The sequence below is a fragment of the Sphaerodactylus townsendi genome, linkage group LG15, assembly GCF_021028975.2.
Source record: "Sphaerodactylus townsendi isolate TG3544 linkage group LG15, MPM_Stown_v2.3, whole genome shotgun sequence".
In the NCBI taxonomy this organism is placed as follows: domain Eukaryota; kingdom Metazoa; phylum Chordata; class Lepidosauria; order Squamata; family Sphaerodactylidae; genus Sphaerodactylus; species Sphaerodactylus townsendi.
This window is the reverse complement of record NC_059439.1, coordinates 558407-584287: the sequence shown is the minus strand read 5'-3', so window position 1 is coordinate 584287 and position 25881 is coordinate 558407. Positions and strand designations below refer to the sequence as shown.

Genomic DNA, 25881 nt, shown 5'->3' with positions numbered 1-25881 from the left:
TGAAGCTTGGTTCAGGGAAACCAAAGTTATGGACTCCCCAAAGGGGTGCCTCCATCCCCCATTGTTTCCAATGGGAGCTAATAGGAGATGGGGGCTATGAGGGTCCATAACTTTAGCCTCCCTGAACCAAACTGCACCAAACCTGGGGGGGGGCGGGGTATCATTAGGGCAGTCTCCTGATGAGACCCTGAAAGTTTTGAGACTGTGCCTTCAGAAATGTGCCCCCCCCCCAGCCTGCAACCCCCATTGACAGCAATGCAGAAAACTCAATGCAGAACAAAGATTCTTGGGCAAATTTCTGAGATGTTCCTGCAGGGGGCGCATTTTTGGACGTATCGGCACCAAAATTTCAGGGTATCATCTGGAGACTGTCCTGATGGCACCCCCAAGCTTTGTGCAGTTTGGTTCAGGGGGGCCAAAGTTATGGACCCTCAAAGGGGGTGCCCCATTCCCCATTCTTTCCAATGGGAGCTAAGGAGATGGGGCGATATGTCTAAAAATGCACCCCCTGCAGGCACCAATGACCCGGTGCAAAAAAAAATTTTTGGTCATGGTGGGGTGGCCGCCCATGGGGGGGGGGGGGCATCCAACTCAGGTTTTGGCCAGGGCTCCAGTTTGCCTTGTTACGCCCCTGGGACTTGGCATGTCAAAAATTGACTCTGCTGGTGTGTCCCGTCCCGTCTCCCCCCTGCCCCCAAACAAAAGAGAAAGAATTCTTTGTATGTTCATTAAAAAATACAGTCCAGTCAAGGGTGGTGCTATGTATCATACAAAGAAACATCAACTAATTACAAAAATGACTCTGATTCAAACAGGGAGATTAGGTGTGGTCGGGTGTTGGTGAATGCTGACATGTCACCCGAAATGTTGTGACGTATCGCCTTAGACACGCCTGTCGTAAGTTCGCCATCACTGGGTTACAGCACACATTCAGTTTGAAAAATGCTCCCCTCTGCTTCCTATCATTCCCTAGCTACTTCCCGCCACCACCACCCCCCAAAAAAGTTAATCCTTTTTAGCACAACTCCTTACAAAACGCCATGTTTGGCAGGCGTGGTTCTTACAAGAAGCAGGCCTCCTTCTCTGCATCTCAGGAGAGGGGCCGCTTCTTCTGGGGCAGTGGCTACTGTAACACACAGATTAGTTGCCCCAGAATGGCTGTTTCCACCATATGCCAACATATGTTGTCCTAACCCAGGGGTCTGCAACTTGTGGCTCTCTAGATGTTCATGGACTACAATTCCCATCAGCCCCTGCCAGCATGGCCAATTGGGAATGGTAGTCCATGAACATCTGGAGAGCCGCAGGTTGCAGACCCCTGTCCTAACCAGTAAGTATCACAAGTAACTTTTTAAAAAATGAATAATGGCCCCACTCACTGGGGTAATGCCCATTGGGCAAGGTGGGCAGCTGCCCAGGGCATCACCTTGTGGGGGGCATCAAAATGCTGGGTTCGTTTTGGGGTATTTTAGTGGTTTTCCATTTTTGGCCTGCAGAGGGCACAGTTTTTAGGCTAGCGGCACAAATTGAGACTGTGCCTTCAGAAATGAGCCTCCCCCAGCCTGCAACCCTCATTGACAGCAATGCAGAAAACTCAATGCAGAACAAAGATTCTTGGGCAAATTTCTAGGATGTTCCTGCAGGGGGTGCATTTTTGGATGTATCGGCACCAAAATTTCAGGGTATCATCTGGAGATGATGGCACCCCCCAAGTTTGGTGCAGTTTGGTTCAGTGGGGCCAAAGTTATGGACCCTCAAAACTGTAGCCCCCATCTCCTATTAGCTCCCATTGAAAACAATGGGGGATGGGGCACCCCCTTTGGGAGTCCATAACTTTGGACTCCTTGAACCAAACCTCACCAAACGTGGGGAGTAGCATAAGGACAGTCTCCTGATGATATGCTGAAATTTGGTACTAATATGTCTAAAAATGCACCCCCTGCAGGCACCAATGTCCTGGTGCAAAAAGAAATTTGGTTGTGGTGGGGTGGCCGCCCATGGGGGGGGGGGGGGGCATCCAACTCAGGTTTTGCCCAGGGCTACAGTTTGCCCAGGGCTGCCTCGTTACGCCCCTGGCCCCACTGAAATGTTTCAGGCTGCAAGTGCAGCTGCCTCCTCCTGCCAGGAATCTCCGCCTACCTTGAATGCATAGTCCCGAATGCTCTCAATGGCGTCCCGGAAGAGGATCTTCGAGGTGAGCGTGTGGCCGTGGTAGATGACGGGCTCCCCATTGGATCCTTCCCAGCAGTCAAGTTCTACGCACCGGCACCCTTTCATCAACGCTCTGGCAGAGAGAGGCAAACGGGAAGACAGTGGGAAGGTGCCCTGGGCTCAATTGGGCAAATTCCACAACTTGCCAGGAGCTCCTTAAGAAAGTGGCTGCACCATTTAGAAAAAGAGACAGGGTGCTATTCCCCTTCCTGATGGGCAGTCAATCACTCTCCAAGGCACCCAAGATGCTGTGCTAAGGCAACCAGAAATCCACGGAAGCCCTCTTGCACCGGCTCAAGGCAGAAACGTTTGGGTCTATTTATTTATTCATTCATTCATTCATTCATTTATTCATGTATTCATTTATTTGTTTGTTTGTTTGTTTGTTTATTGTTTAGTTTTATATACCGCCCTATCCCCGAAGGGCTCTGGGCGGTGCGCAACAAAATTAAATCATAATACAACGAAACACAAACAAGACTAAACAATTAAACTTCAATACAAATAAATTACTAAATCCCTTTTAAAAACAGCGGTTAACACAGATTCAAAGTCAAATTCAAAAATTCAAAGGCGCCCAGGAAGCCCATTGTTAAAAACCTCCCCAACGGGAAGACTGCTGGCTCCATCCATAAGATATAGGCAGAAACGAGAACAGAGAACAGAGGGGGGCACCATTCAACGGCTGGTTACTTAGCTGGATGTTCCAAGGAGTGGCAGAGTGGCCATCTACTTTTGGGGCAGTTGCCCTACAAAAGCACAACCCAAAGATGATCAAACTGTTCACAGGCCGGCTTCTGACAGCCCTGCTTCTTGGAACTATAGTTGTTGCAGCAAACTTTACTGAAGAGCTTCTGAGAGACCTTGGACAAGTATTATCTTGACCTTCAGATGGTCTGCAGAGACAGCTCCAGTGTTGTACTGCTGAGAACTCTACTGACTGGCTGAATGCCACGTTTGGATCTCTCTCTCTCTATGCCACAAGAAGCTGCTATAAACTCGACACAAAAAGTTGTGTCACAGATCATAGAATCGTAGAGTTGGAAGAGACCCCCAAGGGCCATCAAGTCCAACCCCCGGCCATGCAGGAACACACAATCTATGCACTTCTGATTATGTGTCTAAGTGAGGAAGAGGCCAGCATTAACTAGCAGCTGGGTTGAAGAATTGTTTATAATTGTTTATAATATTGTTTATAATATCTGTTGTCCACCGCCCAGAGCCCCTAGGGGATGGGGCGGTTTATAAATGCAATAATAAATAAATAAATAAAATAAATATTTGGAGTGCTGGCCTTTTCATTGGACTTACACAGTTCACTGGGATCCTACTTTGTGGTATGTTGCTGAGAATGTTGAAAGAAAACTATGAACATGTTCAATAAGTTTCAAAAGCTGATTTGGGGGGGAGGGGAGCGCCGCTTTGACCCTTCCCTTCTGCCGTGGCCCCAAGACCCCTTACCGGATGTAGGCCTCTGTACTGCTGGCCCCTCCAATCTGGTTGTCTGTCAGGTAGGTGTTATGGGAGCTGGAGATGAAGTAGTGGCAGAGAGGCTGGCTCATGTCTTGGTAGATGCCAGCGTGGGCCCGGTTGAGGATGCTCCCGGCCGATGACAGCAGGTACATGGTGAACCCGTCCAGCATCATGAGATCGTGCTGCCTGGCTGTGGGCCGAACAGACCATCAGTAGAAGGAATGGGGAGTCTCACAAACCATCACACACCTGGGCAGCGCTGAGCATGTGCCACAGGTGGACATTCCACAAGCAGGAGAACACAGAAAGCAAGACGGGCACCAGCGGCCAATTGGCTCTGTCTCCTCTGACACGGTTTCCTGGAACGGCTGCACCGTTTGCTCACTGGGGCGCAGTTTTGTGTGTGTCCACGTAAAGTGCTGTCAAGTTGCAGCCCACTTGTGGGTTTCCACTAACAGAAGCGCGTTGCCGTTGTGTGCCTGTGCTTACCAGCCCCGATATTTACTGGTGGTCTCCCAACTATGTAATAACTGGGGCCAACTCTGCTTAGATCAGTGGTTCTCAATCTTCCTAATGCCGCGACCCTTTGATACACTTCCTCATGTTGTGGTGACCCCCAACCCTAACATTAATCCATTTTACAGATGGAGAACACTGATGCAGAGAGTCTTAGGTGGCCCCTGTGAAAGGGGCATTCGACCCCCAAAGGGGTCCCGACCCCCAGGTTGAGAACCACTGGCTTAGATCAGTGGTTCTCAACCTTCCTAATGCCACGAGCCTTTAATACAGTCCCTCATGTTGGGGTGACCCCCACCCATAAAATTATTTGTGTCTCGGTCCCTAAGACCATCAGAAATATGTGTTTTCCGATGGTCTTAGGCGACCCCTGCGAAAGGGTCATTCGACCCCCAAAGGGGATCGCACTCCACAGGCTGAGAACCGCTGGCTTAGATGTTTGAATGAAAAACTGAATGAAAAACTGCTGGTGACCTCCGACCGCTGTGCTATAGAGAGTGTCTTAACCTACTGCATTTGTGTATGATTCGCCAGTTGCACAGTGGCAGATAGGAAGGCGCTCCACTACAGGGGCCACCTAAGACCCTCCACTACTGCTCAGAGGATTAATGGCTGCCCTCTCCCTTCTTTTGGAAGATCATTCCCGCTGACTCAAGAAAGTTCAGAATATTCTGAAGGACCCGCCTCATCCGGCATCCTCTCTTTTTGAAAGGTTACCATCTGGCAGACGATATAGGATCATAAAAACAAGGACAAACAGGCTCAGAGATCGCTATTCTATTCTAGCGCTGTGGCTCTGCTGACCTCCATGGTTTCGCGCTGATGTGGTTGGGGCTGTGCAGGGATGGCTGGAGGAAGGGGATTGTGAGGAGGGGGTGTGAGGTCTGAAATAGTGTGCACTGGGGGATCCGTGTAATTTTCGTTGTGCGTGCAGAGTGACAATAAATGCTTCTTATTGTATCTTATCTAGCTTGAGATCTGATGAGATTAGCCCAGGGGTCTGCAACTTGCGGCTCTCCAGATGTTCATGGACTACAATTCCCATCAGCCCCTGCCAGCATGGCCAATTGGAGGGCATGGCCAGTTGGCCATGGTGGCAGGGGCTGATGGGAATTGTAGTCCATGAACATCTGGAGAGCCTCAAGCTGTAGACCCCTGCAGTGGCAGAACTTCTGGTGTGATGTTTTGCACCGGAATGGGGTAAGGGGAACAGTCAGCACTGGATACTCGGCCAACCTGATTCTCCTACCCATAAACAGCTAGCAATGCTAAGCCAGGCCTACTCTAGTGGAAGGAGATGTTTTCGTTACTCCTCAGAAAGAATCCTCCACGTGCAACAAGAGAGACATTTCTTCTGGGTTACGTCCCAGATCAGAGATTCCAATATTTCTCTCGCTGGCCCAAGCCTTTCACATTTCCTGGCTGGGCTGTCCCAGAATCAAAACAACCTTGAAGGATTGGCAGAAGCGCTCATACCTTTCTCATTCAGCTCGTACATCTGGATGATCTCACGAGCCCGCTGCAAGCTCGCCTCCTCGCCCTGGTCACGCAGGAATTCCCGCAGTTCCTCGGCCGACAGCACGCAGTCCTCTCCCGAGTAGCGGTGGAAAATGTCTTCTAGTTCGGGGCGGGCCATCAGACGCGTGCAGAACTCCTCGATCTCGTGCTCCTCCAAACGGTCGTTGTTCGATTTATCACACTCCTGAGGAAAGGAAGGAAGAAGAGGAGCCCTGGGCACAGGGCCTGGTGGGGAGGGCATCTGAAGGGCACTGCGATTCCCCAGAAGGAACCAGGACCCACAACTCCGCTTTTTCACAGAAGCCACGGCAGCCTATTTCCTGGAAAGCTCTTTCCCCAGATCTCTCCACCTCTCTTCAGTTGTCCCCAAGAAATTCATTCCATCAATAATGCCAGGAGAAATGGGGTCTTTCCTACCATTGCCCCAGACCCGTGACATACCCTGTTTCCCCGAATATAAGACATCCCCTGAAAATAAGACGTTGTAGAGGTTTTGCTGATGTGTGAAATATAAGGCATCCCCCGAAAGTAAGACGTAGCAAAGTTTTTGTTTGGAAGCATGCCCGACGAACAGAACACAGAAAAATAAGACATCCCCTGGAAATAAGACATAGCGCATCTTTGGGAGCAAAAGTTAATATAAGACACTGTCTTATTTTCGGGGAAACACGGTAAGATTGCCAAGAGATGCAGCTGCAGCCTCTCACCTGGCTGTTACAAAACCATGCAAAGTCTGAATTTTTGAACTTTCTTTTGGCAACTGAAGCGGGAGAATAACCGGACACCTGCAGAGACGAAAAGGCTCCTCCCGCGGCGCTCCCAGGCTGCCAGGCTCCCGGCCGACAACTTTAAAGACTGCCAGCATTTATTCTGGCAGTAGCAGCTCTCATGAGTCAGATCTCGCTTCCTCAGACCCACTGTGGTGCAAATTCATCAGGCCGATTTATAGACACAGCAGAAAGATGGAACAGGGAAGGCACGAAGAGGGCGGCTGAAAGTCAAATCCGGCATCCCTCAGCTACTTCCTCTTGTAACTGCTCACTGTCCTGCTCTAGGTTGTAACTCTGCCCGTCTAACAGGAGTTGGGAGTCTCGCGCTCAAGCTGCGTGGTTGACTCCTCGGACTAGGTTCGAAACGGTCTCGCTTTGCTACTCGCCCCGCCCACTTCCTGCTGCGTATACAAATCAGCCTGGAAGATTTACACTCCAGTGCATCTGATGAAGTCAGCTGCAGCAATTTGGAACGCCAGCCTGGAACCCTCTGAGCTCCGGCTCATCTTCAGACTCTGGAGGTCGGTTCCCCTGGAGAAGATGGCGGCTCTGGAGGGCGGGGTCTCCCACGGAGATCTTGCCCAGGCTCCATCACCAAATCTCCGGCAGTTTCCCAGCCTGGTACTGGCAACCCTACTGGTGACCCATGAGGACCGGGCCACCCTGACTGGAATAAATTTTATCAGTCTTTATCTGTATTTTGGGACTTTGCTTATGCTGCTGTTTCGTTGCACTGGGGGGAGGTTGGGAGGGGTTAACTGCATTTCTAACTGTCTTTTCACTGTTGCTGTAGAATGTGGAGTAGCACCAGGTGGTGTTCAAGGTCGTTGCTTGCCCATCTCCTGTTATCTCCTTACACTTACTTTTAGGCGCACTTTCCCAGGCGGGGGGAGGGGGGGCTGCCAGTTGTTTTAACTATTGGAGTTTGCGTGGGCTTTTCTCAGTCTTGGTTTGGGCCAGAAGAGTTTGTGTATATATACACACACACACACACACACACACGCACGCACGCACGCACGCACACACACACACACACACGTCTCCAAGGTACCCCTGATCTACTGCTTTGGTTTCCTGGGACACACTTGGACCTACTTCAGTGGTGGGTTCTGCACAGCATAGGTCCGTGGTGGCGAACCTTTGGCACTCCAGATGTTATGGACTACAATACCCATCAGCCCCTAATAGGCCATGCTGGCAGGGGCTGATGGGAATTGTAGTCCATAACATCTGGAGTGACAAAGGTTCGCCACCACTGGCATAGGTACAATGGGTTGAAGTTGTTATAAAGCAGTGGTTCTCAACCTGTGGGCCGCGACCCCTTTGGGGGTCGAACGACCCTTTCGCAGGGGTCGCCTAAGATCATCGGAAAAGACATGTTTCCGATGGTCTTAGGAACCGAGACACAAATAATTTTATGGATGGGGGCCACCACAACATGAGGAACTGTATTAAAGGGTTGCGGGATTAGGAAGGTTGAGAACAGAGGTGGGATCCAGCAGGTTCTCACCAGTTCCCGAGAGTGGGTGACTAATTATTTGTGTGTGCCGAGAGGGGATTGCTAACTGGGTCCGCTTTTCCGTTAGAAATTCCATTAGGTCCAAAAATCATCAAGTCCTGTTGTTTCCTATGTGGCTGGTTAGCGAAGGTAGAAAACGGGATAATTCTCCCTGTTGGGCTGTTTTAAAAACATGTTTTAGCAATATGGTCAAGTTCCTTGTTTAAGGAAAGTATCCTTCTTTTGATTTCTAGAAACAAAATTAAGTATTTGAAAGTATTAAGTATTTGAAAGTATTAAGTATTTGACAGGCATTCAATTAGAGGAGAAGTAGTTGTTTCTGTTGGCAGTAGACGATAGGACTTGCTAGAATGAGTTTAAATTATGGACATAAAGATACCAGCTGGAAATTAGCAACTTTTTTTTAACAGTAAGAGTTTTTTACAGTAACAGAGAAATTATTAATGCCCGCTTGGAAAGCCACATTACGCCCGTGGAGTGCCTGCCCAGCCCCATTGGCGCTACGCCACTGTTTGAATCCCACCACCATGGGAACCTGTTACTAAAATTTTTGGATCCCATCACTGGTTGAGAACCACTGTTATCAAGGAACCTGTTTTTCGTTCCCCCATTCATGTGTGCGCCCTTCACCTGTTCAGGCAGATCAGAGCCCGTGGAAACAATCCAGGTTGCTTTCACACCTTTGCATGCAGACACTTTTAAAAAAAATTTCCCTGCAACGTATATGTAGCTGCGCAGACATACAGAAATGAACTCCCGAAGCCACGCTGACCGTCCCACAATCTGATCAGCTGTAGCTGCAAATGCGTAGCTGCGTGTGTGCAATGCACAAAAGAAAGGGGCTGCCTGCAATGGCTGGGCAATAATGACCGTGTTGATGTAGAGATCTATATGGCGGTCAAACTCACCATCATGGGGAGGAAGTGTGCTTGGAGAACTGGGTACCCTGTGGGGCGCTCAGAGACTCTTCCCACACCCTGCTGCGCGACCTACACAGAACGGCAGGAGGGCAGATTCCCCCTGACAGTGGGCAGTGTGGAGCCTGAAGTGAACGGGCAGAAGGGAGCGGAATAAAGTTTCTCCTGCCTGTTGAGTTCACATGGGAGCGCCTCCAAAGGATTGCTGGTTTAGCGATTTTCGACAATCCCAGGTTGAGGGGAATAAAACGGGCCAAACTCGTTTTGGAAACGGGACCTGTGCAAAGCCCCTCCCCACCCCAAAAAACCTGTTTATATAATGTCCTACACCAGTGATGGCGAATCTATGGCACGGGTGCCAGAGGTGGCACTTGGAGCCCTCTGTGGGCACGCACACACAGAGTTCATCATGTGGGGGACGGAAAATCACTCCCCCACACACACATGTCTAGGCTGGCCTGGGCCACTGAGCACGACGTGCGCGCACCGCGGTGAGCAAGGAGGACTCAGCTGGCGGGCCTGGTGCCTGTGCTCTGGGTGGCTGCTGCCCAAAGGGGGGGGGGTGCAGAGGAGGCAGAGATGCTAGAGAGGCACAGAGCGGTGCGCACGGGACTTGCTGGAGGCTTGAGCAGACTGGCCCCTGCTTGAGTGGGTGTGGCGGAGGAAGAGGGAGTCAACCAGTTTTTTCTAAACTAAAATCTCAGCATTCAGGTTAAATTGCCGGGTTGGCACTTTGCGATAAATAAGTGGGGTTTGGGTTGCAATTTGGGCACTCGGTCTCAGAATGGTTCGCCATCACTGTCCTACACGCATTTGGCCCATGTGGAACCCACTGATGAGTCTGCAGCCAGAGAGCCACCCATCACCCTGCCCACCAACCCCAGCTCAACAGGAGGCCTGTAGCAGAAACCAAGCAGGGCAGGTGTTGGAGGCAAGACAGAGGACTTCTCCCTGGCAGGACCCAGAGGCGTCAGCGGCAGGACTTACCTTGAAGAGCCTGTAAGCGTAGAGGTCGTTCATGTCGATGTTGATCATGCGCAGCATGCTTTTGATCTCCTTGAAGCTCATCTTGTTGTCCTTGTTCTTGTCCGCTCGCTGGAGGATGTCATGGATCCAAGTGAAGCCTGATGTAAGGAAAGGGCCTGGGAGGCAGATCCTGCGAGGAAATGCTTTCTATTCTGATGAACGCCAATCCTGAAGGGCTGAACACGAGCTGCTGCCCTGCCCAGAGCCAAGATCTAATTCGCAAATTAGGCAGATGATACGTCCATGGAACCAAAAAGACTAGTATTCAAATCTACCAATCTTCCTCAGAGTAGGCCACGGTGGTGGCGAACCTATGGCACTCCAGATGTTCATGGAGTACAATTCCCATCAGCCAATGGGCCATGCTGGCAGGGGCGGATGGTAATTGTAATCCATGAACATCTGGAGGGCCATAGGTTCACCACCACGGGAGTAGGGCAACGTAGCACTCCCATAGTAGGCTTACACCTGACTTACATTGAGGAGCATGATGGGAACAGAAACAAACGCCCCAGATAAGTTTCTCCGACAGGGCAAATGATCGCTCCCCAGGACTATTTAATTGGGCATCAGCCCCCTCTCCCTGCACTCTTCAGTCTCAGTTTGAAGCTCCCTACACACATTTGTGTATCTAAGTTTCATAAGAACATAAGAACGAGCCTGCTGGGTCAGACCAGAGTCCATCTAGTCCAGCTCTCTGCTACTCGCAGTGGCCCACCAGGTGCCTTTTGGGAACTCACGTGCAGGAGGTGAAAGCAATGGCCTTCTGCTGCTGCTGCTCCTAAGCACCTGGTCTGCTAAGGCATTTGCAATCTCAGATCAAGGAGGGTCAAGATTGGTAGCCATAGATCGACTTCTCCTCCATAAATCTGTCCAAGCCCTTTTTAAAGCTATCCAGGGTAGTGGCCATCACCACCTCCTGTGGCAGCATATTCCAAAATATGGCAAACATTTCTTCATGCAACATGTGATTGGTGTTTGGAATATGCTGCCACAGGAGGTGGTGATGGCCACTACCCTGGAAGCTTTTACAAAGACTAGTTCAGAGCAGCTCATTTCTATGGCTACCAATCTTGATCTGATCTGAGATTGCAAATAACAGGCTTAGGTAACTCAGGAGCAGCAGCAGCAGAAGGCCATTGCTTTCACATCCTGCCTGTTGAGCTGCAATGAGAACTGGACTAGATGGACTCTGGTCTGACCCAGCAGGCTCGTTCTTATGTTCTTAACATGTTCCAACATATTTCAACCCAAAATCCCCCATCGACAGTGCCTTGGCAGAGCCAGGGATGGTCTGGGAAACGGAGCAACTCCGCCCAGTTCTGTAGGGCAGCTCCTGCCGCCTCCCTCCGTCCTGCCTGTTCTGGGCCCCAAACGGAAAGGATATTGCTCCAGCTTCTCCCGCTGGCTCATGGCTTCCGCTCTGGCCATCAGCTTGGTGAGGCCCCTCACCCACCGCTGAGCCTCCTCGGCCGTCTGGGCTGCCAGGTCCAGGTTTTTCCGCTTGCCACGGAAAACGACTGTGAAGCACTGGGGCTCGGGGAAGGACCCGCCATATTTTCGGAGCCCCTCGGACTGAAAGCCCTCGCGCACACTCTCAATGTGCAAGATGGAGACTGGAAAAGAAGAGAGGAGAGCCGATGGGAAAGGGCGGCGGGGGGGTTTCAGTGTCGGTGAGTTCCTGTGTTCAGTGTTGTGCAGCTGTGCAGGGAAGTTGCTTCCGTCTCATGAGCCTCCAGGTAAAGCGGGCACAGAAAGCAGGTTGGCTGGAGGGACCATCATAAGAAAAGCAAGAGGTGCCACAGAGTCGGGGAGGAGGTAAGCCAGGAGAGGGGGAAATGAAGGGGTGGGGAAACTATACGCAGGAGAAGTCTTACGTCAGGCCTAAGTGTAGAGAGAGAGCGACCTGCCAGGCGCCTGCGGCTCTCCAGATGTTCACAGACTACAAATCCCATCAGCCCCTGCCAGCATGGCCAATTGGCCATGCTGGCAGGAGCTGATGGGATTTGTAGTCCATGAACATTTGGAGAGCCGCAGGTTGTAGACCTCCGGCTCTAGCCTGATCTTGTCAGATCTCAGAAGCTAAACAGGGACGGTGCTTGGAAGGGAGACCGGCAAAGGTAGACCACATCCGCTTGGCATCCTTCTCCAAATGTGGTTCAAACAAGATTTTAAATCTCTCCCTTCCACCACCCAGCAATGCAGGAAATCTCTCCCCCCACCCTCCCCAGCCAAAGCTGTACCCCACAGCTTCTAAGGAACTCTCTCCGTTTACTGAGAGCAGCCCTTGCTGGGGTCGCCATGTGTCAGTTATGACTTGATAGCATTTTACTGGTGGGATCCAGCAGGTTCTCACAGGTTCCCGAGAGTAGGTTACTAATTATTTGTGTGTGCCGAGAGAGGGTTACTAATTGGGGATTTTACCACGTGATTTTTGCCTTCGTTATGCCCCTCCTCTCAGCAGTAGCGCGCAGAACTTGAAGCAGTCTAGCAGGAGGTGCACCGGCATGCGTGGCAGTCTGCGCCTACGTGCATTCGTTTCCCTCCCAAGGACTGGCGCAGCGGCTGTGTCCTTGCCACAGCCCCGCCCCAGGAATGCCACGCCCCTGGAATGCCCAGCCACGCCCCCGTCGTGCCCCGCCCAACCCCATTGGTGCTACACCACAGTTTGAATCCCACCACCATGGGAACCTGTTACTAAGATTTTTGGATCCCACCACTGGCTTGAAGCAGAGAGAGCCCTTTGGAGCGGTCCGTTCTCTCTCTCTCTCTCTCTCTCTCTCTCTCTCTCTCTCTCTCTCTCTCTCTCAGCCTGACCAAACTCACAGGTTTATTGTGAGGATAAAGGAAAAGGGGAGAAACTGCGTCTGGTGCGCATCTTGGCGCAAAGGGGATGATGGGATAAAAAACATCGAGCACTTCCCAAAAGCATCTCCCAGATTACATGACTTGCCTAATGTTCGGGGCTTCTTCCAAACCAGGCTCCCAATCACTATCCCCTTTTCAATACCAAAACCAGATTTCAGTACACCAAAACTGTGACCAAAATAAGTAATCCAGCCTCCAACCTAAAAGCCGTTCTGTTGCCAGAATGGGTGTCCTGAGGTCAAAAGTATTGCTACTAAATTATCAGTGGTTGATGTTTTCCACATTTTAGTTGCTGGCCGAACGATGGATAAGAAAGTTTATGGTGAGCCTCTTGCCTTTATGGGATTCTTTTTTTTTTTTTTTTTGCTTTCAAATGTGGAAAGCAGGAGGAGTGCGCTCTTGAAAATCCTGCCATAAATCTCGCCAAAGGGGGAAAATCAACTGGCTCTAGGGCATAGGTGTCAAACTCGCGGCCCTCCAGATGTTATGGACTACAGTTCCCATCATCCCCTGCTAGCATGATGCTGGCAGGGGATGATGGGAACTGTAGTCCATAACATCTGAAGGGCCGCGAGTTTGACACCTGTGCTCTAGGGTTACCGATTCCCTGGTGGCCCCCAGAATTGCAAATGATGTCCAAAGGACACAGATCACCTCCGCGGGAGAAAAAGCAGGAATCTGGGAATAGCAACGATGCTGCTAACTGTGGACTCTTCAACAGGAGCAGAACTGTTACAGGCAAGATAGCGCTCAAATCTGCAAAGACTGTTACAGCTGGGAGCAGGTCCATGACTTAAACCCTCCAAGTCCCCTTCCGCATACGCAAAATAATGCGTTTTCAAACCACTTTCATAACTGTTTGCAAGTGGATTTTGCCATTCTGCACAGCTTCAAAGAGTGCTTCAAAGAGCACTGAAAGCAGTTTGAAAGTGTATTATTCTGCATGTGCGGAATGAGCCTATGCCAGGTTGAGAGCATCTGGGTAAAAATTAAGGGGGAGAGAAACAACACTGATCTCATTGTGGGGGTCTGTGTTAGACCCCCCAGGCCAGTCTGAAGAGATGGATGATGCATTCTTGGAACGGGTGACAAAACTTTCAGAAACTTTCCACCAGCCCTCCCCCTGCAAACACATCCACGATCTGAATAATCTGTGTTGGATAAGCCAGGAAGTATTGTTTACCGAAGCCTGCAGTGCAATCATGACAGACACAACATTTGAACTCGGAGCTTCCTGGTTCACTGCTGATCTGCTAAGCTTGCCACGCCTCGGGCCTGTCAAGGCTTGCTTGAAGCAAGATATTCTCCTCTTCCCTTGACCCAAAAATCAACTTTCGGTTCCTTGAGGGCCGGTGTTACCCAGGGGCAAGGCGTGGTTTTGTTTTCCCCAAAGAATTTTTATCTGCAGAGGCAGCAGGGGCTCCTTGGCCAGAAGGAAATCTGAACATTCATTATCCTGTTTAGGACAGGGCAGGGAAGAGGAATTAGCTAACACACCAGTGCTTAAAGGGTTCTGTTTGCGCTCAGCGGAGGCCCCCTTCTTGCTCTGGCTCGGAAAGGGAACAGGAGGGCAGAAACAGTTTGTGTATCCTGCAGGAGCAGGGAAAAGTAAAATGATGGCTGTTTGTGAAAGGCTGAAATGAATGTCTTGTCGAAGGCTTTCACGGCCGGATTCAACTGGTTCTGGTGGGTTTTCCGGGCTGTGTGGCAGTGGTCTGGTGGATCTTGTTCCTGATGTTTCGCCTGCATCTGTGGCTGACATCTGCAGAGGTGTATCACAGAGATAAAACATTCCCTTCTGACTGGACACAGTGTGTAACTGACTTCCATCTGTGATACACCTCTGAAGATGTCAACCACAGATGCAGGCAAAACGTTAGGAACAAGATCCACCAGACCATGGCCACACAGCCCCCCGGAAAACCCACCAGAACCAGCTGAAATGAATGTTCGGTGCTTCTGCAGGGAAGTTTTCCAAAACTTAATTAAAAATGAACCAGTAAGGCCAGGTCAAAGAGTGAGAGGGCGTGTGGTTCCAGCGCAGGAGACCTTCCCATGCCTGCTCTGATACTCAAACCACGTTAGGATTCAGCCCGGAGAGGTTCAAAACATTATTCTGCCATGAAGTTTTTGGCCTACCGTTCGTCATAATGTGTGGCTTGTGGGGTGATTCTGCAGGCCAAATATAATGGGTTCAGGGGTGTGAAAAAACCACTATGGGGGAGAAGTCCCCACAGTATTTGCCCCCTAAATGCTTCTTACCCATTATATTTGGCCGAGCCCAGGTAAAAGCAGTGGAGCAGCAGTGGCGTAGGAGGTTAAGAGCTCGTGTATCTAATCTGGAGGAACCGGGTTTGATTCTCCGCTCTGCCACCTGAGCTGTGGAGGCTTATCTGAGGAATTCAGATTAGCCTGTGCACTCCCACACACGCCAGCTGGGTGACCTTGGGCTAGTCACAGTTCTTTGGAGCTCTCTCAGCCCCATCCACCTCACAGGGTGTTTGTTGTGAGGGGGGAAGGGCAAGGAGATTGTAAGCCCCTTTGAGTCTCCTACAGGAGAGAAAGGGGGGGATACAAATCCAAACTCTTCTCTTCTTCTTCTTCTAAAATGAAATTAGCAACTGTTCAGGCGCTTCCTGTTTGCCTGTGCAAACTACGGCAAGCAGGAAGCGTTCTATTCCCTCCCTGCCCACCATTAACGGTGGGTTCTCTGGGCAGCTGGCATTTTTTGCCAGTAAGTGCGTGTGGGATTCTCGGGTGGGGAGATCCTCAGGTTGGAGGGGGATTCTCAGATGCACGGTTTGCATGGAAACACAGCACCTTCCTGTGTGAGCCATGCTGCATCTGGACATCAGGGTCCCCGTGGTCCCAGACGGCCCCTGCGCCCGCCGTGCAAACGGCAACATAAGCAGCACACGCGCAGTTGCGCAGGCATACAGAAATGAACCCCTGCAGCCATGCCGATTGTCCCGCAATCCAATCAGCTGCACCTGCGTAGTTGCACAGGTGCAACACACAAAATTGGGATCTCCCTGCAACGGCCAAGCAATAATGGATGTGTTGCTACAGCTCAGTCCTACTTGCTGCCCCAGGGAAACGAACGTCCTTGGGGGATTTTGTACCCTGCTGGGTGCCAGAGGCGTTCCAGGGGTAAATGGCGCCCGGAGACAAATTGTCTCCAGGACGCCCCCAGCCTCTGGCCCCCCTCTGCCCCTGATGCCCCCAGGCTCCACCCCCACTGCCCTCGACCCCGCCCATGTCACCATGGACATGGGAAAGGTCTAGGGTGCCCACCTCCCCCCCAGACTCCCCCTGCCAGCTGGGAGCCCAGCTGGCAGGGGGGGAGGAAGGGAGGGGGGTGTCCAGGGTGGGATTGAGGGTGCTTGGAGGCACGTCCTGCTGCCTCATCGTTTTTGTGTGCCTTGGACGGAGTCGAGGCACCCGAAAACAAGGAGATAGCAGGACTTCCTGGTCACGTGGGGGACTGATTTTGCGCCCCCACGTGACCAGAAGAGTGGCGCCCGGGGACAAGGGGCACCCCTTGTCCCTAGGCAGATACGCCACTGCTGGGCGCTCTGAGAATTGGCCCAGAACATGCTGGATGACAATGGACGGCGCGGAACCAGAGGTGGGATCCAGCCACTTCTCGCCCCTTCCCTGGAAGCGGGGGCTAGTTTTTCCTGAGTGCCGAGGAGGGGTTACTGAAGCAGCCTCCCTGCCCAACAGGGACCGGAGGGGCGCGTGTGCGGCGGCGCCACTGTTTGAATCCCACCACCATCGGAACCTGCTATTAAAATTTTGGGATCCCACCACTGCGCGGAACCTAAAGTGAACAGGTGGAAGGGAGGGAAATAAAGTCTCTCCTGCCTGTGGTAGTTTGCGCGAGAGCGCCTCCAACCTGGGATTGTGTAGATGAGAAGGATTGGTTTAACGATTTTCCAAAATCCCGTGTTGAGGTGTGTAGAACACTCCCCAACTAATTTTGGGCACGGGACCTGTGCAAAGCCCCGCCCAACTGTTTATGTAACATGCTACATCCGTCATGTTTAGCCAGTGCGGAATCCACCTTTGCGAGACTCAACCTGGATCCAACCTGCTCAGCACAGGTGAGCCCAGCAGGAGACTTACAGACGTGTTTGGAGTGAGCCCTCTTGAAACGGGTCTCGAACCAGATGTTCATCCCATCGTTCTGGAGGCGGTGGAGCCTCTGCTTCTGCTGCTGGCGGCCTTTGATCTTCCAGAGCAGGGAGCCCTTCAGCAGCACCTTGATGTCTTCGTCGTCCGTCAGGCCTGCAAGAGAGGAAAAGGGGAAGAGGAATGAAATCAGAGCCCAACACAATCAGGGAGTAGCTTGGTTGAGCCTTCGGCCACCAACAGCCATCCAGAAACTGGTTTTCCATGCTGTGAACAGCATAAAATCCCCACAATGCAGGAGAAACTAACATGTACATGATAACAAACGAAAAGGTTTAGTGGAGCTGCAACAAGGAACCTACTACACAAAGGCAAAGGTTTTGTTTGGACTGTGTTTGCTGTTGTCTCTTCGGAGATGTGATTCTTTGTTCTTCACGCTTGTCCTTTGCATATGGCTGGAATAAAAAGACGTCCTTTCTGGAACCTTTAGTTTCTTGAAACCTTTTTCTGATGCTGATTGCTTACAGCTGCACCTAATCCATTGGCCTGTGATATATCTCAGCTGCCAGCATCTGTTAGCATCCTGTTATATTACTATTTCACTCGTGGGTGCCTACTTGATGAATGGGAACATCAGAAGACTTTTATGATTGCTGTAAGTGTTATTCTTTTTTTGAGGGCTTACTTATTATCAGTAATCATTGTGTTATGAATTTTAATATCTATATGACATTTAATGTATTTGTTATAATATATTAAATTTTTGCTATGCAATATTTATGCAATAATTTTGGAGCCTGTTCTTACTACTTCTTATGACTTAGTAAATTGCCATATTTTACATCATACTTCAACCCCTTATATTTCCCTCAACCTGAGTTTTACAAAATGGCTACATTTAGCCATCTTTTGGGAGAAATCAAAAAAGCCACAGCAACTCAGACAGTTTTCAGTCGCTTCCGTGTGTGTGTGTGTGTGTGTGTGTGTGTGTACTACAAATCCCATCAGCCCCTGCAATTGGCCATGCTGCAATTGGCCATGCTGGCTGATGGGACTTGTAGTCCATGAACAACTGGAGAGCCACAGGTTGCAGACCCCACAAGCCACTTCGAGACCCCACCCCCTTTTGCATTTGGATTCTGCGACTGCATTTGAGCGAGCTCATTCAGTGGTGAAGTTTAGGAAATCTCTCCAACTGGGACAAGATAATCAACTCCCCCCCCCCCCCATTCAGGCAGGCACAATTTGTGGTCCACCAAACCAAATGCAAACACCCTTCAGGCTCTAATAGGTCTGTACTAACATCCGAGAGGATGACATGGAAACCCGGCGGACGTTATCCTTTAACAAACCCTTCGTTGGCAGAGAAACAGTGACGTTCTGTGCTCTGGCGATGGGAAACCTAAACAAAGCTGTGGGATTAACAACCGGCTTAGCCATAAGGCGGCAGACAGGCACCCAGGGCACCCGGGGCCGCCTGAAAGAGAGAGGCCGCAAATAAACGCCACAATTAATCCTGGCCGCCGGCCGACTGACGGGCGCGAAGCCCGGCACCGTCACATCCACCACTTGCTCCCCAGTGACAGGCCTGGACAGACCACAACAAGGGCGGCCAGTTGCCCTGGGGATTAGCCGCCCTGGGCAACCGTGTTGAAGTGTTTGTTTCTCTCCTGGCTGTGCCCTCTTTTCAGGCCTTGCCCAATTCGCGCCTCAGTCTTCTCAGAAAACAAATGGGTTGCGGAAGACGGGGCTGCTCTGCTTTGCTGACAATGTCCCCCTATTGTCTGCCCAGAAAAAGGATGAGGCCCCTGTGAAGTTGCCTGGCACCGAATCAGACTCGTTGGTCAGTCAAGGTCAGCCTTGCCCACTCAAGACTGGCAGCTGCTCTCAGGGGTCCAAGATGAGGCCTTTCCATCGCCTCTCGTGTCCTCTTTTTAACTGGGGGATCTGGGGATCGAACGGGGCACTTTCTGCATGCATAGCCGCCGGCCTTCCCACTGGGCTAAAGCCCCTCCCAACTCTGCTCCTTGCAAACAAACTAACTTTGCACGTGTGCAAAGGCGCTCTGCATGCTCAGTCCTCTGCACACATGCAAAGTTAGTTTCTATGCAACAACTTCTAAACTTGTGGTTTGTCAGAACTTTAATAAAAAAACACGCACACCAAGAATTCCCCCGACCTCTTGGAATACAAATTGCAACTAATCCTGAACCTACTGTGATCGGGGTACAAATGCTCAAATTAACCTGGATAGCTTTAAAAAGGGCTTGGGCAGATTTATGGAGGAGAAGTCGATCTCTGGCTCCCAATCTTGATCCTCTTTGATCTGAGATTGCAAATGCCTGAGCAGACCAGGTGCTCGGGAGCAGCAGCAGCAGCAGAAGGCCATTGCTTTCACCTCCTGCACGTGAGCTTCCAAAGGCACCTGGTGGGCCACTGTGAGTAGCAGAGTGCTGGACGAGATGGACTCTGGTCTGATCCAGCAGGCTCGTTCTTATGTTCTTAACCCATCAAAACTTTTATAGTGAAGTGAGAGTCAGTTATGTTCATGGGTTGAAAGGCAGTGATGAATTGCAGAGCCCCGGCTGGGACAATGTTTGACCGAGGGGAAAGGATTTTAGGCGAGACTCAAAATGTTCTCTTGAGCAGATGTCTGGCCCTAGTTGGCCAGAGAAGGAAGGAAAGCCACAGACGTTTAAGGCAACACACAGATGCTCCCTCGTTCCAGAATGGCTCCCTCACTCAGTGTGGTGCTCCTTCAAAATTCGTGGTTATATTTATCCTCCTCCCTGTGACTTCAGCCATTTTTGGAAGCAGCGATGTCATCTGATTTTCTGGGGGGTGATTAAGTATCACCGTTGCGCAACCAGGCCTCCGAGGGAAGGAACGGGCGACGGCTCCGAGACGGGGCAGGGTTGGGGGATGAATGAACTTTGGTCCCTTGCGTGTGCTGAATTTCTAGGGTTCAGTCTGCCCAAAGCCCAACTCCTCTGGCAGCTTCCTGTACTCTGAGCATGGAAATGGGACCCCAGATATGTAACAACCACTTGAGCTGAGAGGCCAAAGAAACTGCCCCCCCCCACAATCAAGTTCGGGGGTCTGCAACCTGTGGCTATCCAGATGTTCATGGACTACAGGCGCTGATGGGATTTGTAGTCCATGAACATCTGGAGAGCCGCAGGTTGCAGACCCCTTTGGCCATGCTGGCAGGGACTGGTGGGATTTGTAGTCCATGAACATCTGGAGAGCCGCAGGTTGCAGACCCCTTTGGCCATGCTGGCAGGGACTGGTGGGATTTGTAGCCCATGAACATCTGGAGAGCCGCCGGTTGCAGACCCCTGATTCTAGTTCTTCAGGCAGGAAGCGACCCTAAAGACCGGCATCCTGCAGGGCCTCTTCTGGCTGGCCCCCTGCTCCCTGGGGAAGAATCATGCACCCCGCCAGTGATTCAGGCAGAGGGGAAGGGAGGGAGCGCATTTTGGGGCGGAGAGGCAGGTGGGGAGGGTTCCCCGGGACCTCTTCCCCTCTGAACTCACTCTGTGCACCCCCGTGTCAATTCTAAAGGTAGCATTTCTCTGATTAAGGACGGAGGGCCTGGTAGATAACGTTTCGCATCCAGTAACCTGGAGCCTTCCTCGGCATGCAAAGCCAATCCTCTGCCCGTCCCTCACTGCCCCCTCATGGTCATGCCAGAGACCACCTCCTGAGCCACATTATTCCTCATCAAAGCCTGTGGCCAGCCCGCCCACAGCGTGGTACCTGCGCTCATTCACCCTGCAAAGGTTCAGCACTCCGGGGCTCCAAAGGCCAGCGCTGCTGCGTTTATTCTTTTCCCTGCCCTCTGTTGCGGAAGCCTGCTGAGTGACCTGGGGTCAGTCTCTCTCTCTCAGCCTAACCCACCTCGCAGGGTTGTTGTGAGGATAAAACAGAAGAGAATTCCATAGGCCACTTTAGGTCCCCACTGGAGAGAAAGAAGGGGTATAAATAAGTAAATAATTAAATAGTGGCAAAATATAAGTACCCCTCTGCGAGGCATCGACAGGTGAAGCAACCGCCTGCCTGTTGCCTAGTGCCTTCACTGCATGCAACACACAACACTTGCGGTTACCTGTGCTCACACCTGAGGAAAGCCAACTGCTCACTTCAATAGTCTACACGTTTGTCTTCTGAAAAATCTGAGCCAAGACAGCGCTTGCAATTCATCCACACAATATTAACAAGGCCTCTTCCGAAGGGAAGCAGCGGGGCAAAACACTCTCAGGCCCCTTCCGCACACACAAAATAATGCATTTTCAAACCACTTTCACAACTGTTTGCCAGTGGATTTTGCCATTCCGCACAGCTTCAAAGAGCACTGAAAGCAGTTTGAAAGTGCATTATTCTGCGGGTGCGGAAGGTGCCTCAGATTGCCCCCAGCTGCCCCTAAGGCCGGTCGGAGCAACAGGAGAGTATCCGTGAGCAGGTGGAGAGTGAATCTACCTGCTGCCCAAACATGGGGGACTAATTTAAAAGAAGAAACTCTGATGTCTGCAGATCCTCCAAACACCCAGGCAGAGGGAGCCAGCAAGGGAACCTCAGCACAGCCCCTGCGCTCCCCCCTGCCTCTTCCTTGCCCCTGATCAGGAGGACAGAAACCTCAAGCACAGAGGAGGGAGGCAAAAATGCTCGCTTTTTCCTTTGGCTCTGCAAAGCGGGCCCTTTGTGTGGCTCGGGTGCAGGCTGGGAGTCTGCCCAGCTCAGCCAGGAAAGAGCAGTGAGTCAGCCGCGGCCTGCAATCAAAATTGTTTTCTGGATCTGAGGTGCAGCCTGGAAAGTCATGGGGGGGGGGGTTGCTGGAGTGGCACGGGGAGGAGGAAGAGGGGGGCTGATCAGCGGCGGGGCAAAACTCAGCAATGCCCCCTGCTTCAGACGACCCATGCGCACAAAACGTTGCCGCGTGACCAGCACAGCAAGCTCCCCACGGGTGTCGGTGGTTTCCCAACGGCTCCGAAAAACATGAGGCGATGACAACACCCCTCTTTTGTTATTTCTTGCATTTCGCCAACAGCAGCCAAGGACCCCGGCTGATATCTTTGCAAGGAGCAACCCCGTCATCACTATTGTCTGCAAAAAAGAAATGCTTGGCTTGACCGCGACACAGAAGCGCAGTCCGGAGTTCTCTGCAGCGGTTTTGACTTGGCGGACTCGATCGTTCCGTTTCATATCCTCCCTCCATGCACCTCCCTCCTGCCCCAACATCTGTGGGGATGTTTGTTTACAGCCAGCTGGGCTTTAAAAGGTCAGGACTCAGGAGGATGTGCAAAAAGGCAGGAAAAGGTCAGCAGAGGAGTGTTTAATGGACATAATCATCCTGTCGAGCCCTGCGAGTTTTCAGCCAGGCGGCTTCCACACAGCGAGGATTCTCGGATTCATTTCCAGAGAGTGTCTCGTTCTAGACTGGTTCTGGCAGGGTTTCCGGGGGGCTGCGTGGCCGTGGTCTGGTGGATCTTGTTCCTAACGTTTCGCCTGCATCCGGCATCTTCAGAGGGGTGTCACAGAGAGAAGAACAGACTTCTCTCCATTGCAAGAGGCCAACTTTCTCTTCCACATCTTGTGACACCACAGAAACTGCAGAAATTGCAACTGGTGTCCAGAAACAGACCACAGCCAGTCCACCCAGGCGGCAGCGGGCTCTGAGACGTCCCACAAAGTCAGTGAAGCAGGCTTGGACAGACTTGGCGAAACGGCTGCCCTTCTGCACCTCTTGCAGCTCGCTCACAGGAACGGCCTCTGCCAGCCTTGCGTAAGAGGTCTATATTTAAACCGTCGTCCTTACATAACTCTCTTGCCCCTTCAGCGCAAAAGCAGTGCCGGTCTGCATTGGCTCTGCTCTCACAAGAGTTGCCTGCAGCCTGGCCAGCGCTCCAAGCCCTGCTTAATTCACTTTTGCTTTCAGGGAGGGCAGGCTGAATGGAGCCGGGGTAAGTCCTGCAGCAGCAGCAGCAGCCACAACCACACTGCAGCCGTCCTGCCACACTGCAAGAGCCCAAACCCACCGTGAATCCCAGCCGGCAACAGGGGGCCCTCTTCAGTGGTGGGATCCAAAAATTTTAGTAACAGGTTCCCATGGTGGTGGGATTCAAACTGGTGTAGTGCCAATGGGGCTGGGCGGGGCACGACGGGGGCATGGCCGGGCATTCTGGGGGCAGGGCATTCCTGGGTGGGGCTGTGGCAAGGACGCAGACGCTGCGCCGGTCCTTGGGCGGGAAACGAACGCACGCAGGCGCAGGCTGCCACGCACGCCGGTGCACCTCCTGCTGGACTGCTTCAAGTTCTGTGCGCTACTGCTGAGAGGAGGGGCGTAAATAAAGGCAAAAATCACGTGGCAAAATCACCAATTAGTAACCCCCTCTCGGCACACACAAATAATTAGTAACCTACTCTCGGGAACCTGTGAGAACCTGCTGGATCCCACCTCTGGCCCTCTTCCAATTCTTGACCATCCACGATTGACCCTGCTCAATTTTCCTCACCTTTCTTTCCTTGCTTGTTCCTTCACTCAAAAGAAGAGACAGAAACGATTATGGTGTCTGAGCTATGGGAGGCACTCACCTTAAACGGGGAGGGGGGGCAGATTCTGATGTGAAGGCTTGGGAGAATAAAAGGGGAGGGGGTTGCGTTTTAATCCTCCTGTTGAGTTCCGGCCCAGCAGCTGAGGATTAGCACTGGAGCCTTGGTCTTGAGTTCAGATCCCCACTCAACTACGAAGCTCCACTAGATGGACGGAGGAAAGGCACGGATTCTCATCTTTTCCTCCCAGCCCACCTTGCAGGGATGTGGTAAGGATAAAACCCAATAGTGCAGTACAGGCCCATCTTACATTTTACTGCAGGTTCACAAGCCCCCTCCGCCTGCCTTCCTTCCTTCCTTCCTTCCTTCCTTCCTTCCTTCCTTCCTTCCTTCCTTCCTTCCTTCCTTCCTTCCTTCCTTCCTTATTTATTTATTTATTTATTTATTTATTTATTATTTAGACTTCTATACCGCCCCATCCCCGAGGGGCTCCGGGTAGTGTACAACACAGATCTCAATACAAGTGTAGATACAATTAAAACCTTTAAAAACAGCAGTAAAATAATAATAAGAGGCGTCCAAAAAACCCTAATTTTAAAATCCTCCCCAAGAGGGAGGGAACGGCGAGTCCCATTAGATGGCAGGGGCCCAGATGTTAAGGGCTAAAGGGGGGGGGAACCTTCAGCGGCTGGTCCCTCCAAAGGCCTTGCAAATAACCACTATGTGCCGGTCAGCCTCATACCTGAAAATTAAAAGGGAAGGGGGTGGAATGCCCCTTTTCCTTCCTCCTCCCGTGGGCGAGGCAGAATATGGCACTGCTGTTACTCCTCCCCAGCCCCAGTGGCGTAGCGATAACAGGGCAGGGCGCCCCACCCTGGGTGCACACCACTGGGGTCACTTGGGGGGCGGAAATCACCCCCACATCCCTTCCCCCCTCGCCCCTCCCCTCCCCACACCACCAGCCAGGCCCCAGCAGCTGGAGCAAACTATTTCTTCAGCCAGCAGAATAAAATAAGTGGGGGACGGGGCGCCGCGGGGGGCAGGGGCCGGGCCCCATTTTGCCCCGGGCCCCATTTCCCTCCCCCCCCACTTTCCTGCCCAGCCCTCCTGCTATTTGGCAATAAATCAAGTTTCCGCAGCCTCCAGTTCTCAGCAAGCAACTCGTGTGACCATCAATCCCCACTGCCAATCAAGCCAAAAGCCTTGGATGACTCCAGGTTGACCGTCGAAGCTCTGCCCCCCAAGTTCCAAAGTATTCCTTCTGGGAGCCCCAAGTACACTGCCTGAAGTTCTGGGTGGAAGGAAAATGGGGGATAAGTGAAATTAAATAAAATACGATGGCTCCCAATCTTGACCCTCCTTGATCTGAGGTTGCAAATACCTGAGCAGACCAGGTGCTTGGGAGCAGCAGAAGAAGCAGCAGAAGGCCCTTGCTTTCACCTCCTGCACGTGAGCTCCCAAAGGCACCTGGTGGGCCACTGCGAGTAGCAGAGTGCTGGACTGGATGGACTCTGGTCTGATCCAGCTGGCTCTTTCTTATGTTCTTAAGGCCCTTGCTTTCACCTCCTGCATGTGAGCTCCCAAAGGCACCTGGTGGGCCACTGCGAGTAGCAGAGTGCTGGACTGGACGGACTCTGGTCTAACCCAGCAGGCTCTTTCTGATGTTCTTATGCTCTTATGTTCTTAAGATCTTTCTTCACACTACAAAGGGAATGTGTTGCTTCGAGATGTGGTGACGGCTTTTGGCTTAGATGGCTTTAAAGGGGGATTAGCAACATTCATGAAGAAAACGAGAGCCAAACGGAAGGCTTATAGCTGGATGCTGTACGCTTCTGAAGGCCAGCTGGTGGCAGCGTGGGGACCAAGCGGAGCTGTTCCCTTCCCATGGGCTTCCCAGAAGTGTATGGCTGGCCAGGTAGGAGGCCGGCTCCCGACTCTTCTAGGAAGGCTTCTGAATAAAAAGGGTGAACACAAATCCCATTCACAAGGCCTGAGCCCCAGACCAAGGAGGGAGGCGTATTTTTCAAGAGAGAAGACACCAAATGGACAACCGGCAAGCTAAAGAAATCCTTAGCCAGGCCCTGTTGTTAAAGAGGCAGCCAGCGATGTGGTGAGACTGTGTATAGCTCAGATTGCACAAAGAAAAGGCTGTAAATACTTAAAAGGAGAGCAATTAACCAAATTATTCCTGTGTGGCATTGACTCAGAAACAACTGAAATAGCAGCAAAAATTTTAGTGGAAGTTATAGAATCACGCAATCATGGAGTTGGAAGAGACCCCCAAGGGCCATCAAGTCCAACCCCCTGCAATGCAGGAGCACACAATCGAAGCACTCCTGACAGAATGGCCATCCAGCCCAGTGGTGGGATCCAAAAATCT

At 51.6% G+C, this 25881-nt stretch overlaps 1 protein-coding gene across 3 annotated transcripts in view; it reads right to left on the bottom strand.

Annotated features, from left to right (window-relative positions):
* PLCD3 (phospholipase C delta 3) overlaps positions 1-25881 on the bottom strand; it is a 71672-nt gene that overhangs the window by 24719 nt on the left and 21072 nt on the right. For all 3 annotated transcript variants that reach the window (XM_048517589.1, XM_048517591.1, XM_048517590.1), the window contains exons 2-7: positions 16947-17108; positions 11338-11566; positions 9912-10041; positions 5677-5902; positions 3673-3874; positions 2140-2284 (exon numbers count right to left, since the gene is read on the bottom strand). In XM_048517589.1, coding sequence (XP_048373546.1) covers positions 2140-2284; positions 3673-3874; positions 5677-5902; positions 9912-10041; positions 11338-11566; positions 16947-17108 — 1094 coding nt within the window. The remainder of the gene's footprint in view (positions 1-2139; positions 2285-3672; positions 3875-5676; positions 5903-9911; positions 10042-11337; positions 11567-16946; positions 17109-25881) is intronic.